Source organism: Hesperophylax consimilis, chromosome 1 (assembly GCF_061612785.1).
Source record: "Hesperophylax consimilis isolate HC1 chromosome 1, BYU_Hcon_1.0, whole genome shotgun sequence".
In the NCBI taxonomy this organism is placed as follows: domain Eukaryota; kingdom Metazoa; phylum Arthropoda; class Insecta; order Trichoptera; family Limnephilidae; genus Hesperophylax; species Hesperophylax consimilis.
This window is the reverse complement of record NC_142836.1, coordinates 30,612,435-30,624,998: the sequence shown is the minus strand read 5'-3', so window position 1 is coordinate 30,624,998 and position 12,564 is coordinate 30,612,435. Positions and strand designations below refer to the sequence as shown.

At 33.2% G+C, this 12,564-nt stretch overlaps 1 protein-coding gene across 1 annotated transcript in view; it reads left to right on the top strand.

Moving 5' to 3' along the window:
• Nucleotides 1-7,885, top strand: part of cutlet (chromosome transmission fidelity protein 18 homolog) — a 54,607-nt gene extending 46,722 nt beyond the window's left edge. Inside the window, exons 14-15 of the mRNA XM_089637733.1 lie at nt 2,820-2,880; nt 7,736-7,885. Coding sequence (XP_089493859.1) covers nt 2,820-2,880; nt 7,736-7,839 — 165 coding nt within the window. The 3' untranslated portion in view covers nt 7,840-7,885. The remainder of the gene's footprint in view (nt 1-2,819; nt 2,881-7,735) is intronic.
• Nucleotides 7,886-12,564: the final 4,679 nt, after the last annotated feature.

Here is a 12,564-nt window from a genome sequence, read left to right as displayed (position 1 = left end):
AAGCGATGGAAAAAACTAACATTTAAACCGTAACCTATTTAACCTTGTTTTTGTTTCATCACTTTTCATGGCCTTATATCACTTTTTAAAGGTGTATTGAGTTGTCATTTTGATGAGTTATCCGGTCACTTGCTATTTCGCAGTAGATAGTTACATTAGTTTAGCAGCGCAGTTTTTATTTATGTTTTATTAATTTTATATAATGGCCTGTAGGTTTTATTTCCAACGTAATATTATTTATAGTCTATAATATGTCTTGTCTAGCATTGACACATTTGATTTTATTTATTTTTACTATATTCGATGATGTATATATTCCTTGTTTGATCAGTAAAGAGGCAATCATAATATTATGATAGGTGTCTTCAGTGAAGTGAGTACCCGCCGTGTTACTTCAGTAAAATGAGTACCCGCCGTGTTTCTTTAAGTAGGTAATAAGTATTCCGCCCCTTTACCAAACTGGCAGTAAATGAAATATAAAGTTGACAAGCAATGAAATAGATCGCGCGCACGGTACAAATATTTCCCCAGGCGGGTATAGACGAGAAAACAGATTGTTATTTGGCATCCGATAATCTCTCCCCGAGTGGAAACACAATTTTATTTCCATTTGGACTTTTCCAATATGTGAAAGTTCTGGCGGCGTCGCACCAAAACTAATTTCGAAGCGATCAGAGAGATATTGTATCCACGTACCCAGTACCTACCCTGTTACGAACTTTCTTCTATTTGTTATTCAATCTTATAGCATTTCTCTTGGTCTCGGGAATGTTCAATTATTCGAGTGTTTTATTTCTTGATGGGAAGCGATCTCTTTGTTTGCGCATGCAATAACTCTTCGTATGCCGGAATCCGGAATACTCACTGCTGCCATGACTTTCCGGTGAATGGATAAAAAAATTATTGAAATGCTGTATACGGAGGAATTTCTAGTTTCTATCTCCCGGGTGATTCCCGTAATACCCGGCCTATCCCTTCCCGGCAATCTCCCCAATCCGAACTGAATAAAGCCAACCAATTTCTTTGCGGTCATTTTTCATGGTTCCGTGTAATCCCACCCTCCCCGTGCAGTACGCGCCGGGCTACAGGCTAGGTACACCTACAACTGGCGCTAGGCATATATACTGCGCTCCTTTATTTACCCTTTTTGGCTCCTTTACCGAATTCGTTGTACGTACGATCGTTATTCTTAAACACTAGCGCAAAATCGCGGGATATTTAAATTGTAGGATTGATCATGTTGAACCTTTAAAACTCACGAAATCAGACTTTACCTGATAAACCCAAAGAAATTAAAAAAAATAAATACACATTTCAAATAACGAATTAAATTAGTGAAAATTATTATATAGGTAGGTACTTTATCGCTTTACTGAATTGTTGTCAAAATTATCAGCAACTTTGAAAATGACATTTAAATTCAAAACAAATCAGTTGAGAATTATAAAAGCCCTCAAAAGAACTATTAGCTATAATTAGGTTCTTAGATATTCGCCAGTTATTTACTCAAGTTTGAGCTGCATGCGGAAAAAATAACCTGCTGATGGTTCCACAACATCAGGTTCACGTCCGTTTTTCATCAAACCTGGATACCTTGTCACTAAAATTAGACTCACATTCGCTCAGCGATAATTATTCTGGTTCATCGCTCCTAAAATATACGCTGTTTTCCAATAAGAGGTGTTATTTTGATATTCAATCGTAAAAGATCAATGGTTTCATTGCTTGTGTGGCACGTAGCGTCGTCTTGTTGAAAGTAAACGCTGTCCAGATCAATACCATCCAAATCCGGCCATAAAAAATCATTAATCATCTCTCGATAGTGCAATCCATTCACCGTAACTGTTGCTCCAGCCTCATTTTCGAAAAAGTAAGGTCCAATGACTCCGCCGGACCATAAACCGCACCAAACAGTCACACGTTGAGGATAGAGAGGCTTTTCAACAATAACTCTTGGGTTTTCCGAGCCCCAGATGCGACAATTTTGCTTGTTGACGAAGCCACCGAGGTGGAAATGGGCCTCATCTCTCAAGATGATTTGCATTTGATTCACTCAAGTGAATTTTAATAATTTAAATGCGTTGTTGAAGCGTGTATCGTTACATATTTATTAATGGCGTAGTTTCTACTTGTCAAATGTCAAAAATGACAGCTTCAAAAGTAACATCTACCGAAATAGCGGGCTATTCAAAATTACACCTCTTATTGGAAAACCCTGTACAATGCATTTAACACCGATATAAAGTCAATCAATTCTATATCCCTTTTTACTATCCGTGTTCAAAATTGTATATTTGAAAGGGGACCTGGTTTTTTTACGAATACACGAGTTCCTAATAAAAATAAAAATAAACTAATCTGTAACTCCATTATATCTTTTTCAAGTTATTAAATTCAAATGTAACAATGTGACCATTAACATTTCTAGATTTGCGTAAAATTTTTGCCTTGTATAAAATAATTGGTAAAATTTTAATCTTACTTTTTAATATGTTGATTTCTTTTCTTTTACTTTAAAATACCGTTTTTATCATTCAGTTTAATTTTATTTTCCATTATGGTTTATGTTTTTTTTCTGAATTATTTTTTCTCTTATGTATTATTTTTTTCTACAAAATATTATTATATTAGTTCTTTCATTATAATTTAAATCATTTACGACTAAATTTATTAATTAAAAAAATACGAGTTCATTGACCCGGAATTTCAAAATTATTTACATTATCATGGAACACTATTATGGATTGTCTTTATCTTCATAAATTTGGTACGATTCTTTCTGATTTCCGTTCTTTTGTAATAGCTCAGCTTCTTTTCAGGTGATGAAGGACTTCTTTGGACGCTCTGTCACTTGCTCTCCGGCCACCACTGCTAGGAAAGGTAATGATTTTTCCATTATTATAAAGTTAATTTCTTCAATTGCTCTCCGGCCACCACTGCTGGGAAAGGTACTGGTTTTGTTATTATTATACTGTTCATTTCTTTTGTCACTTGCTCTTCGGCCACGACTGCTAGGAAAGGTAATGATTTTTCCATTATTATAAAGTTAATATCTTCAATTGCTCTCCGGCCACCATTGGTAGGAAATGTAATGATTTTTCCATTATTATAAAGTTAATTTCTTCAATTGCTCTCCGGCCACCACTGCTAGGAAAGGTACTGGTTTTGTTATTATTATACTGTTCATTTCTTTTGTCACTTGCTCTTCGGCCACGACTGCTAGGAAAGGTAATGATTTTTCCATTATTATAAAGTTAATATCTTCAATTGCTCTCCGGCCACCACTGCTAGGAAATGTAATGATTTTTCCATTATTATAATGTTAATTTCTTCAATTGTTTTTAGTTCCTCTTTGTTAGATAATATAATTTCTTTATCATTGTTATACAAGGAATCTCAAAATTTAATAGTTAATTTGAAATCGAGATATAATTAATTACTCGCTGGCTAAACATGGCATTAAACTTTCCTGGTAAATTAGACATTCCTCCACTAATGGTGACGCTGGATTCGGATGATGGCAATTGTTGGACCAATTACACTGAGCAAATTTGTCTTGTGTTTCATGTTAACCCCGCCACTGCAGGGTGGCTCCGAGGGGTGGTGGGTAGGGGTGGGAGTGTTTACATACCCCCGGAACAGTTGCCGTCACCCGAAATAGTAATTACAGATAATACAATCCGTTTAACATCAGCTCTCGGTGTATTAACTGCGGATGAATAGATTTCTGCGAAATCTAATGATTGTTTTCATTGTAATTTATATGAAATTTGCAATTAACTCGTTTTTATTCTTTGTAATCTTACTTATTCACACCATGTTATTTATATGAAATTTGCAACTAACTCGTATTTATTCTTTGTAATCTTATATATTCACACCACGTTATTTGTATGAAATTTGCAATTAACTCGTTTTTATTCTTTGTAATCTCACGTATTCACACCATGTTATTTATATGAAATTTGAAATTAACTCGTTTTTATTCTTTGTAATCTTACGTATTCACACCACATAATTTACGCAGAGTAATTATGCCGTATTGCTCTTCCTCCTTCTTTAGCCAATGTTTCGGACAGCGTTACGTTGTCCATAATGCCCCGATGTTGGACACTAACGCTGTCCATAAATTTTTCCTAAAGAATTAGCTGAGTCGGTAATGCTATTTTAAATCGTTGATTTAGTTAATAGTCCTGATCTTCTTCAACTCTTATCACACCGTATTCGCAGAAAATCACTCACTTGTCATCTCTCTCTTTGCCAGACCAATTCTATACCGAACTATCTAGATCCATAAATTCATTTAAGGCGATGCACTACGTCGTGTAATATTTTAAATTGAGCCGCTATCAATAACAACCCTTACGTAGATGGCGATAAGGCTTAAATTTCCGCTTAACACCATCCGCCTGTTTTGATTTATGCAAGAAAAAAAACATGGTCAAAAATTGCCTTTTATTTTATTTTGTGGATGTTCAGGCATAAATATTAAAAAAAATTTCCGATCATTTTATAACTAACTTAATATGCCACATTATACAATAAAATCATAACCGAAAATGGGTTCGTAAGTAGGAGATTTTGAACTTCAAAGCAGTTTTCATACGCCTATACATTAAGGCCAAGATGTATTCTACTCGCAGTATGTATTTAATTAAAGCATCTGAAACATTTCTAGGCGACAAAATTTTCAAACCAAAAACACATGATTTTGCATTGCTATGTTGTGCATCGCCTTAACTTAAATTATTACCACATTGACATTTTTAACTCTAACTTTACCGGACATGATTCTAAAATACATTACACAATCTCCATCATACTAGATCACTCAATCTGCATGTCCATTTCCTACCATCCTTCGCCCTTTATCCTAATCACGTCAAGAGTCAGAATAATGAAGAGTATGTATGAGACGATGTATGAATCTGAATGAGGCAAGGAGTGTGTGCCAAGACCGAATTGTTTGGCGGTCCGTCCTCTCTGCCTACCCCTGCGGGGAAACGGCGTGATGGTTTGTTAGTTAGTTAGTACATATTCCCTACTAAGTGCATTGCACCTGTGAGATTTGTCAACAATGGTGATAGAATCAACAGTTTTTTTTCTGTTATTATCGTGTTTTCCGTTTTTTTACAATTACTGACGAGGTTACTTTTCTAAATTAAAAATGAACAGTTTTTCACGTTAATTGTAATTTGTAAATTTAAAACTATTTTAAAATAGGTACATATTATATTATCAACAAAAATAATTATAACACACTATAAATAATACGAGACAAGAGAAAAGTCCCAACAAACTATTTTTTACAATGAGAGCTTTTAACTTGAAAACATTTTTTTATTTAGTTTAAGGGAGATACGTAAATGTATGTATATATAACTTATATGTAAATTTACTTACACATTGTACAATGTATACAAATTCATAATCGCATACACATACATGCACATTATAAAATAATAATAATATTAACACAGTGATAAAAAATATTAAAACATCTCAATAGTTATAGTACTCGTATCTAACAACAATAAACACCATATGTATATAAAATGTAAGTTATATATTAAAAAATCTCTTATTGAAAAAATAAGAAAATACACGGATTTAGGAAATGAGATAAAAAGAATTTGGCATTCTCAGACTATAAAAATATTACCATTTGTTATTTCGGCTAGTGGCATTATACCTAGCTCTCTCATTAAAAATTTAGGCGTATTAGATCTATCAAAAAATTATATATAAAAATGGAAAAATCAGTCATTTTAAATACATGTAGAATAACGAAAGATTTTTTAAATATTTATGTTGAGGGATCAGTAGGATTTATAGGCCTTGTTAGGAGTTCTACCGAGCCGAACCCTATATGAAAATATCTAGAGTCGGTGAATTATTTTCCCATTTGATCTCTGGTGAGTTGACGTGTTGTTCTTGTATTGTTTTGTATTTATTTTGCTTATATAATGCACTTGCATAATGTTGATTGACTAGATGATCATTTGTGGAAAAGTGTGTGGAAGGATTTAGTTTTTCCTATGAAATATAAAATCGGCAGATAGATTCACTGTCGTCGCTTGTTTCGGCAATCACGTACGCGGACACATACGCATTTATTTGAAATCCGCTGAAATTACAGCAGTCGGTCCCACCTGATCGACATTTTGCGAGGTTGGTATTGTTGTCAACTCCAGTTCGGGGGTAGAAAGGTTCAATCCTCATTCAAACGCAAAAATACACCTTTATTTTTAAAGTTTCAAAATACTTAAAAAAATATATTTATTTTAGTAAAAAATAGTTCTTTGCGGGTTGATTTTAATTAATTGATTTAAATTTTAACCTAATCTACGACAGCCGAATTGTACATTAAAATAATAATAAAATCATTGATGCGACGAAATACCTTTAAATTTAGGAAAAATATAATTCAATATGGAAAAGATCAACGTTGGTTTTTTTTTCATAAATCTCATGGATTTTTTTCTCCCTTTTTAGTATCCGATTAAACTCCCAATGAGATTGGCCACGAACCTCCACTGCTCTTAACACCTGTATGTTGAAGGTGTCACTAATAATGTACCTTTCAGTTGGCAAGGACTCAATGAGTTGATTTCATAAGTTAAGTGAATAGTTGAAATAAATTAATATAGTGTGCGTTGAATGTTGAATTATTTTAATTATGGATGTTGGGAATGATATCGTATTAATAATTTTAATTATATTTGATGTCATCATTAATGTTGTTGTGGGTAGGTACTTTTCAGGCACTCATTATAAACTGATTCCGTTTTAATTAAGTGAAAAATGATTTGTTTTGGGTACTTTTTGAACTTGGGTGAGGAATGATTTTTTTTTTTTCAAATATACTCAGGTGGCCCCGAAGAAAATAATGCACCTCAAGGCTTATCATCTTTGGGGATACTGTGTGGAGGGTCTTTTTAAGTCAGGATAGAGGAAAAATGTGTGAGTGGTAGGTGGGAATCTGGGGGTCAGTGTGTCTAAGAGTGACCCATCCATATGAATCCATCTCTCCTACTGCGGTGCAAAGCGTTGGGTCCATATAGTCCTGCTGGACAGGTCAGAGGGTCTCTCTCAACCGCCATCTCTGCGGTTAGCAAACCTATCCGCCACCAAGACCTGGACCAACCTCACCCCATGAAACCGGGCACCCTCGCTAAGTCATCAAACGGAGCGAACACCATTGGATGACCTATGGAGGCGTTGATTATTATATGAATGATTCCCGTAGCGGCGGTACACGTACCTGCCTCCCAAATTATTTGATCATCTTAATCAAAAGTATAAACTAGATTGTGTGTCGAATATTAAGTTATTTGTGTTATGGTAGTTGTTGTATGTACAAATATATATTTTTATTTTATTTATTTAGTACGAAAAACATACCTACTCAAAATCACGTAGAGTCTGATTCTAAATTAAAATAATTTTCTGGTAAAAATATTATATTATAGGTGGGTAACAGAATTCTCCGAAAAAACACCTCCAATTTAAAATTATTCTTAAATTCAAAGCAAAAGTTCTAGAGTTCATTGAACCGGAACAGACATACTAAACACAATTGAAATTAGTTTTTTTTAAATTATTATCACTTTCCAACTACGAAGATTTCCGTTTTAGGACGTGTCAATATTGTACTATATTATTTTGTTTTTTCTTCTACTATAATAATGTGGATTATGTCTGAAATGCTAATTAATGGTGTTGTACCTTCCAGTGGGCAAGATAGACGACATCGTTAAGAGTCCCGTGTGGTACCACTACAAGGAGGGCTTCAACAATGCCGTCAGGAAAGACGTGAAGATCAGTGATCTCTTGTGATCTTGTTTATAGATGTAAATATATGTAATACTCGTGTAAAATTGTAATTTAGCATTTAAGTAAACTAATTTTTTATATCACTGTAGTTTCATTATTTTATCTGTATTTTTTTTATGTGATACCTACTGTTTTACTGAGTTCCATTTATTTGAAGAGTTACTCAACTGTTCTCAACTGTCCGGAAATATTGGGATTATGGCATACCCGCTCGGAGTATGTTGCGATGCTGAAGTGAGTGGGGAATGGGAGGAGATATGGAAGAGAACGGTTGGAAAGACCCTGTCTATTCAGATCTAGCCATCAAAAACCTTTTCCAGGCAACGTTTTGATCATGAATGGTGGCATTTAACCAGGGCGATACTGAGAATATAATATATTTAGTTTTGTAAGGCTGAGAAGGGTGGGAGCCAGTAAGAGATGGAAAGAAGAAGGTACGGAAGAATCAGGCTAGGTGATATATTTTTATTATTTTTTTATGCGTGAAAATCCCCTTAAAATTAATCTTTTATTTATTTATTTTCCCACACACGGAGAAAAATGAATATTGCTGATTTATTAAAAATCTCTAAATTTTTGGTAATCCGGTTAGAAACGGGACAGCAGGCCGCTTCCTGATATTTTTTTAGTATAACGGAACTCGTGTTCATGCACCTGCGTTTGTCTTTATAGTGACGAAATGCGAAAATGTTAGAACTTTTACGTGTTCCGACATCGTGACAAAACATTGGTATTTTACTAAAAGTTTATCAGGATACCTATCAATTAATTTATTTTTTAATGGCCTGAAATCCCGTTTTAACCCAATTAAGAATAATTTGAAGAGATTCTTAATAAATTAGCAATATTTTTAAGATTAAATTTTCTCAATGCACTACCAGAATATGAAGACTTAACCATAAATATAGTAAATTTAAACATCTTCCTTGCATCAAGTTATGATTATTATTATTAAAGTTTTAATTTTTTAATGGGGGGTTAATTAAAAAAAATGTTTACGATTTGTGAGCTTTTTCAGTTTTTTTTTGCCATTTTCGACCCCAAACCCTATTTTAAACCAGACTAAATTTGTTATAATTTACAATCCAAATGGTTTCTGTGAACTAAATAATGTTCGAGATACAGCTATTCAAAATTACCCATATTTTATCATTTAAGCAATTTTACCGGTTTTAACTTGGAAACCTGTGAAATACCTACCGGAAAATTCAACCCAAACCTGGGGTCAAAAGTGCCCCCCTTCCTCTCACCCGATCATCGTTTTTGAAAATTTGAGAAATATATTGAATGTGAATAGTAAAGAACATTGTACACAAGATTAGTGTATTAGAAACTTTCTATTGTTTCATTGAATTATGTTTATAATTTTCATTAACCCTGTTAATATGCAAATGAAAACAATTTGTAAATTTTCACTAAGTCTGAATCTGATGATGCCATAAGCGAAACTGCAGTAATAAAAAATTTAAGTATCTGTGCATTTTGATTATTATCCATAAAATGATATTATATACCTCCGTATATATTTAAAAAAATGTTATTACTTGATTGTTTGAATATTTTTACCAAACCCCTCATGTTTGAAAATTTACATCTTATGGATAATGATTAAAATAAACAAATAATTTGTTTTTATAATTTCAAACAGGGTACCTAATATATCTGTATAAAACCTGTGACAGACCACTCTATATTTTCGTGGCTTGGACTATTTCAGCGTATCGCTCATCATGCATTCGCATTGGTAGTGTATGGCGAAAGATAATATGAAATAGTCCAAGGCATGATGCGTATAACGTAATGTATCGTCTATTTAATGCTGTGTCCAAAATGTGATGACATAACACTATCATCTAGTTCTAGTATATTTTATGCACCGGTTAAGAATTATGTTCGTTCACTTAAAGTTCTACACAAAATTAAAAACTAACAAAATTAAACAAAAAAAAAACTCTTTGGAGGATTGAAAAATCTCTCTCCAGGGTGTCCGGGGGTGCATTAACTTCAGGGGGTGATTCTAAACGATTTTAGAACTGGAAAAAATAAATAACTTTTTTCGAAATTCCAACGTTTTAAGGTAGTTTTTAGGTAAAAAAGTTGAATTGTTTGAATGGGAAAATAAATATTCTTCTATGGAAAAATATTTTAGTATTGGAAAAAAAAAGTTGTAATTTCGAAAAAAGTTATTTGTCTTTTTTACTTCTACCATAATGTAGAATCACCTCCCAAAGTTAGTGCACTTTACCCCCGGACACCTTGTATAAAGAAGATTATCTGTGACGGGCGGCCTGGCTTTGTTTATTTTATACAAATCTACATTTTTATTCCGAGATAGATGAAATTTTGCACACATCACCTTCAAAACAAGAGGAAAGCCACTGTCTACATGCGACTTGGAAAAACAACCCAACCCCTTTTCTCACCCCTTAGCAGAAAAAAGCCCGGGCAACTTCGGGTGCTACAGTTAGTAAATTATTAAGTTCAGACGAAGGAAGTTATATACTTGATAATTTATTTCAACAGCGATGAGTTTTTAGCTAAATTAGTTTGTAGCATAGAAAACATTATTTTATTTCACTCATCAGCTGCGAATGCGTCTCTCTTCTTAATTTTTATTCACTGGCTTAAAACAAAAGCAAACAGCGGAACTGTCAAACTTTACATCGTAAATTTTACCCGCTTAATTTATTGCAATCTAAAAAGTTTCGCATGCAAATGGGACTACTTGATATATCATTATCTCGGAGGGAATACCGCCTTGGAGGGGATCTCCAAACAATATTACATCATGTTTAGATACAGTCTGTCGACAAATTCTAGTAGTTTAATAAAATTTTCTTTTCTCTTGCAACAAATAATAATAATATACTTGTGGACCCGGGCAGACGTTGTCCTGTCATATACCGCCTTCTATTTAAACCGCCTTTTATCTGTTGTCGGATATTTTATGCATTTGACATACATAGAATACTTGCGCAAGTCACATCCATCATAGCTATTGTAGACGTTTCATTTGATGTTGATCATTTCAGCAGGTTGTGATGATTGTTCAGTCTGATAGAAAATAAGTAAAAATGCGACTGGTACCGTTTGATTCATTCAAGTTTTTGATTCATTTCTCATATTCAAATGTAATAAATAATATGAAATTTTTTATTGTTAATGGAAAAAGTTTAAATGTTATTAATAAGGTAAATAAAGATTGATTCTTAAGTCTAAACAATGTTGTTGTTTTAAATAATAGTAATGTATTTTAATTTAATGTAATGCTATTTGGTGGACAATATATTTTGTCCGTGCGTCTTTTGCTAATATAATTAGATAAAGCTTACACAACAAAAAATAAAAAAAATAATTACGGTCCTTTTTTCCAATAAAACGTCTTTAAAAACGCATTCAAAAATATTAAGGGGGTGTAGAAAAGTTAACATTTGTGGTTTTATGTATTTTTGGATGATAAAGTTGAAAAAGAAATCGTTGAAAAAATAAAAATTAAAAATAGCTCGACAACAGCGCCACCTATCGGGTCCAAAACTATTCTATGTGTCAAGCTTGAACCAACCATACACATTCACAAAATTTCATCGAAATGGGTTGGCGGTTTCGGAGATTAGCGATTAGAGATTAGATTAGTACGAACACAGATTTTAGAGAACACGTCATTTTTATATAATAATAAAATAACTACAATGCTCTATCTTATTACTAAACTGTAGACTAGACAAGCAATTATCAAGTGGCTAATGGCTAACAGATTACATCCACCGGTTCGTCGATCACTAATACAAAACTATACGTACAATGCAATTGACCAATTAAAGTGATGCTGCGTTAGAATTTAGAATGTACAACACCGAATAACATGGATTTGAGAACAAAATACAGTGAATTCAAATTAGGGATTATTGTGAGGTTATGTTTGACTTGCGAATCTGACAGAAGAATACATAAATGACATCTCAATTTTTCTTCACCTTTTTATTTATTTTTTAAAAATGGCTTATTTGATGAATATAAATATGTACATTTAAAATAAAAAACATAAGTTAAATATTAACATTCCTTGCAATATGATGTAGGTATAATGAATCTCCAATCATTTCCGAGCACCGCTTGATATTGATGTTGAAAATCCACATTCAACCGTAGTGCGTTTTTAAAGTTACATTTATATTTTTGGAATAACGTGACGAGTAAAACCTCAAATTGTAATATTTAATTATTGAAGACAATATAAGCGATTCTCAAACGAAAATTCGACACAGAAAAATCAGAAAAACAGCGCCCCATAAGATGCAGGTCCTGGTTCAAGTCTCGGATGCGCCCGTATTCTATCCGTTTCAAATTTTCGTTTCAGAATATCTAATATTGTCTTCAATTAAAACATTTTTTCCTTTCCACTACCTTGGTGTTGCCATTAAAAGCCATTTAAACGATCGCACCGCCCTTTATTACTTTTACTATTCATTGACAGGCTGTACATTATGGTTGGGTACTTCATTGCAAAGATTTTTGTGGGCAACAAATCAAATGAGCACGCCATTTTATTAATTGAAAACGGGGACACGATAATCAACTAACTGAGATCTTGCCGAGTCTATTTTTATAGCGTCTAATTCGAGTACTAATAGGAATAACATGTTTATATTTAATGAAACCATTTGCGGTTAAATTATTTAATCTCGGTACGTAGGTCGGTTTCGATAGAAATGTTTTTGTAAAATTACA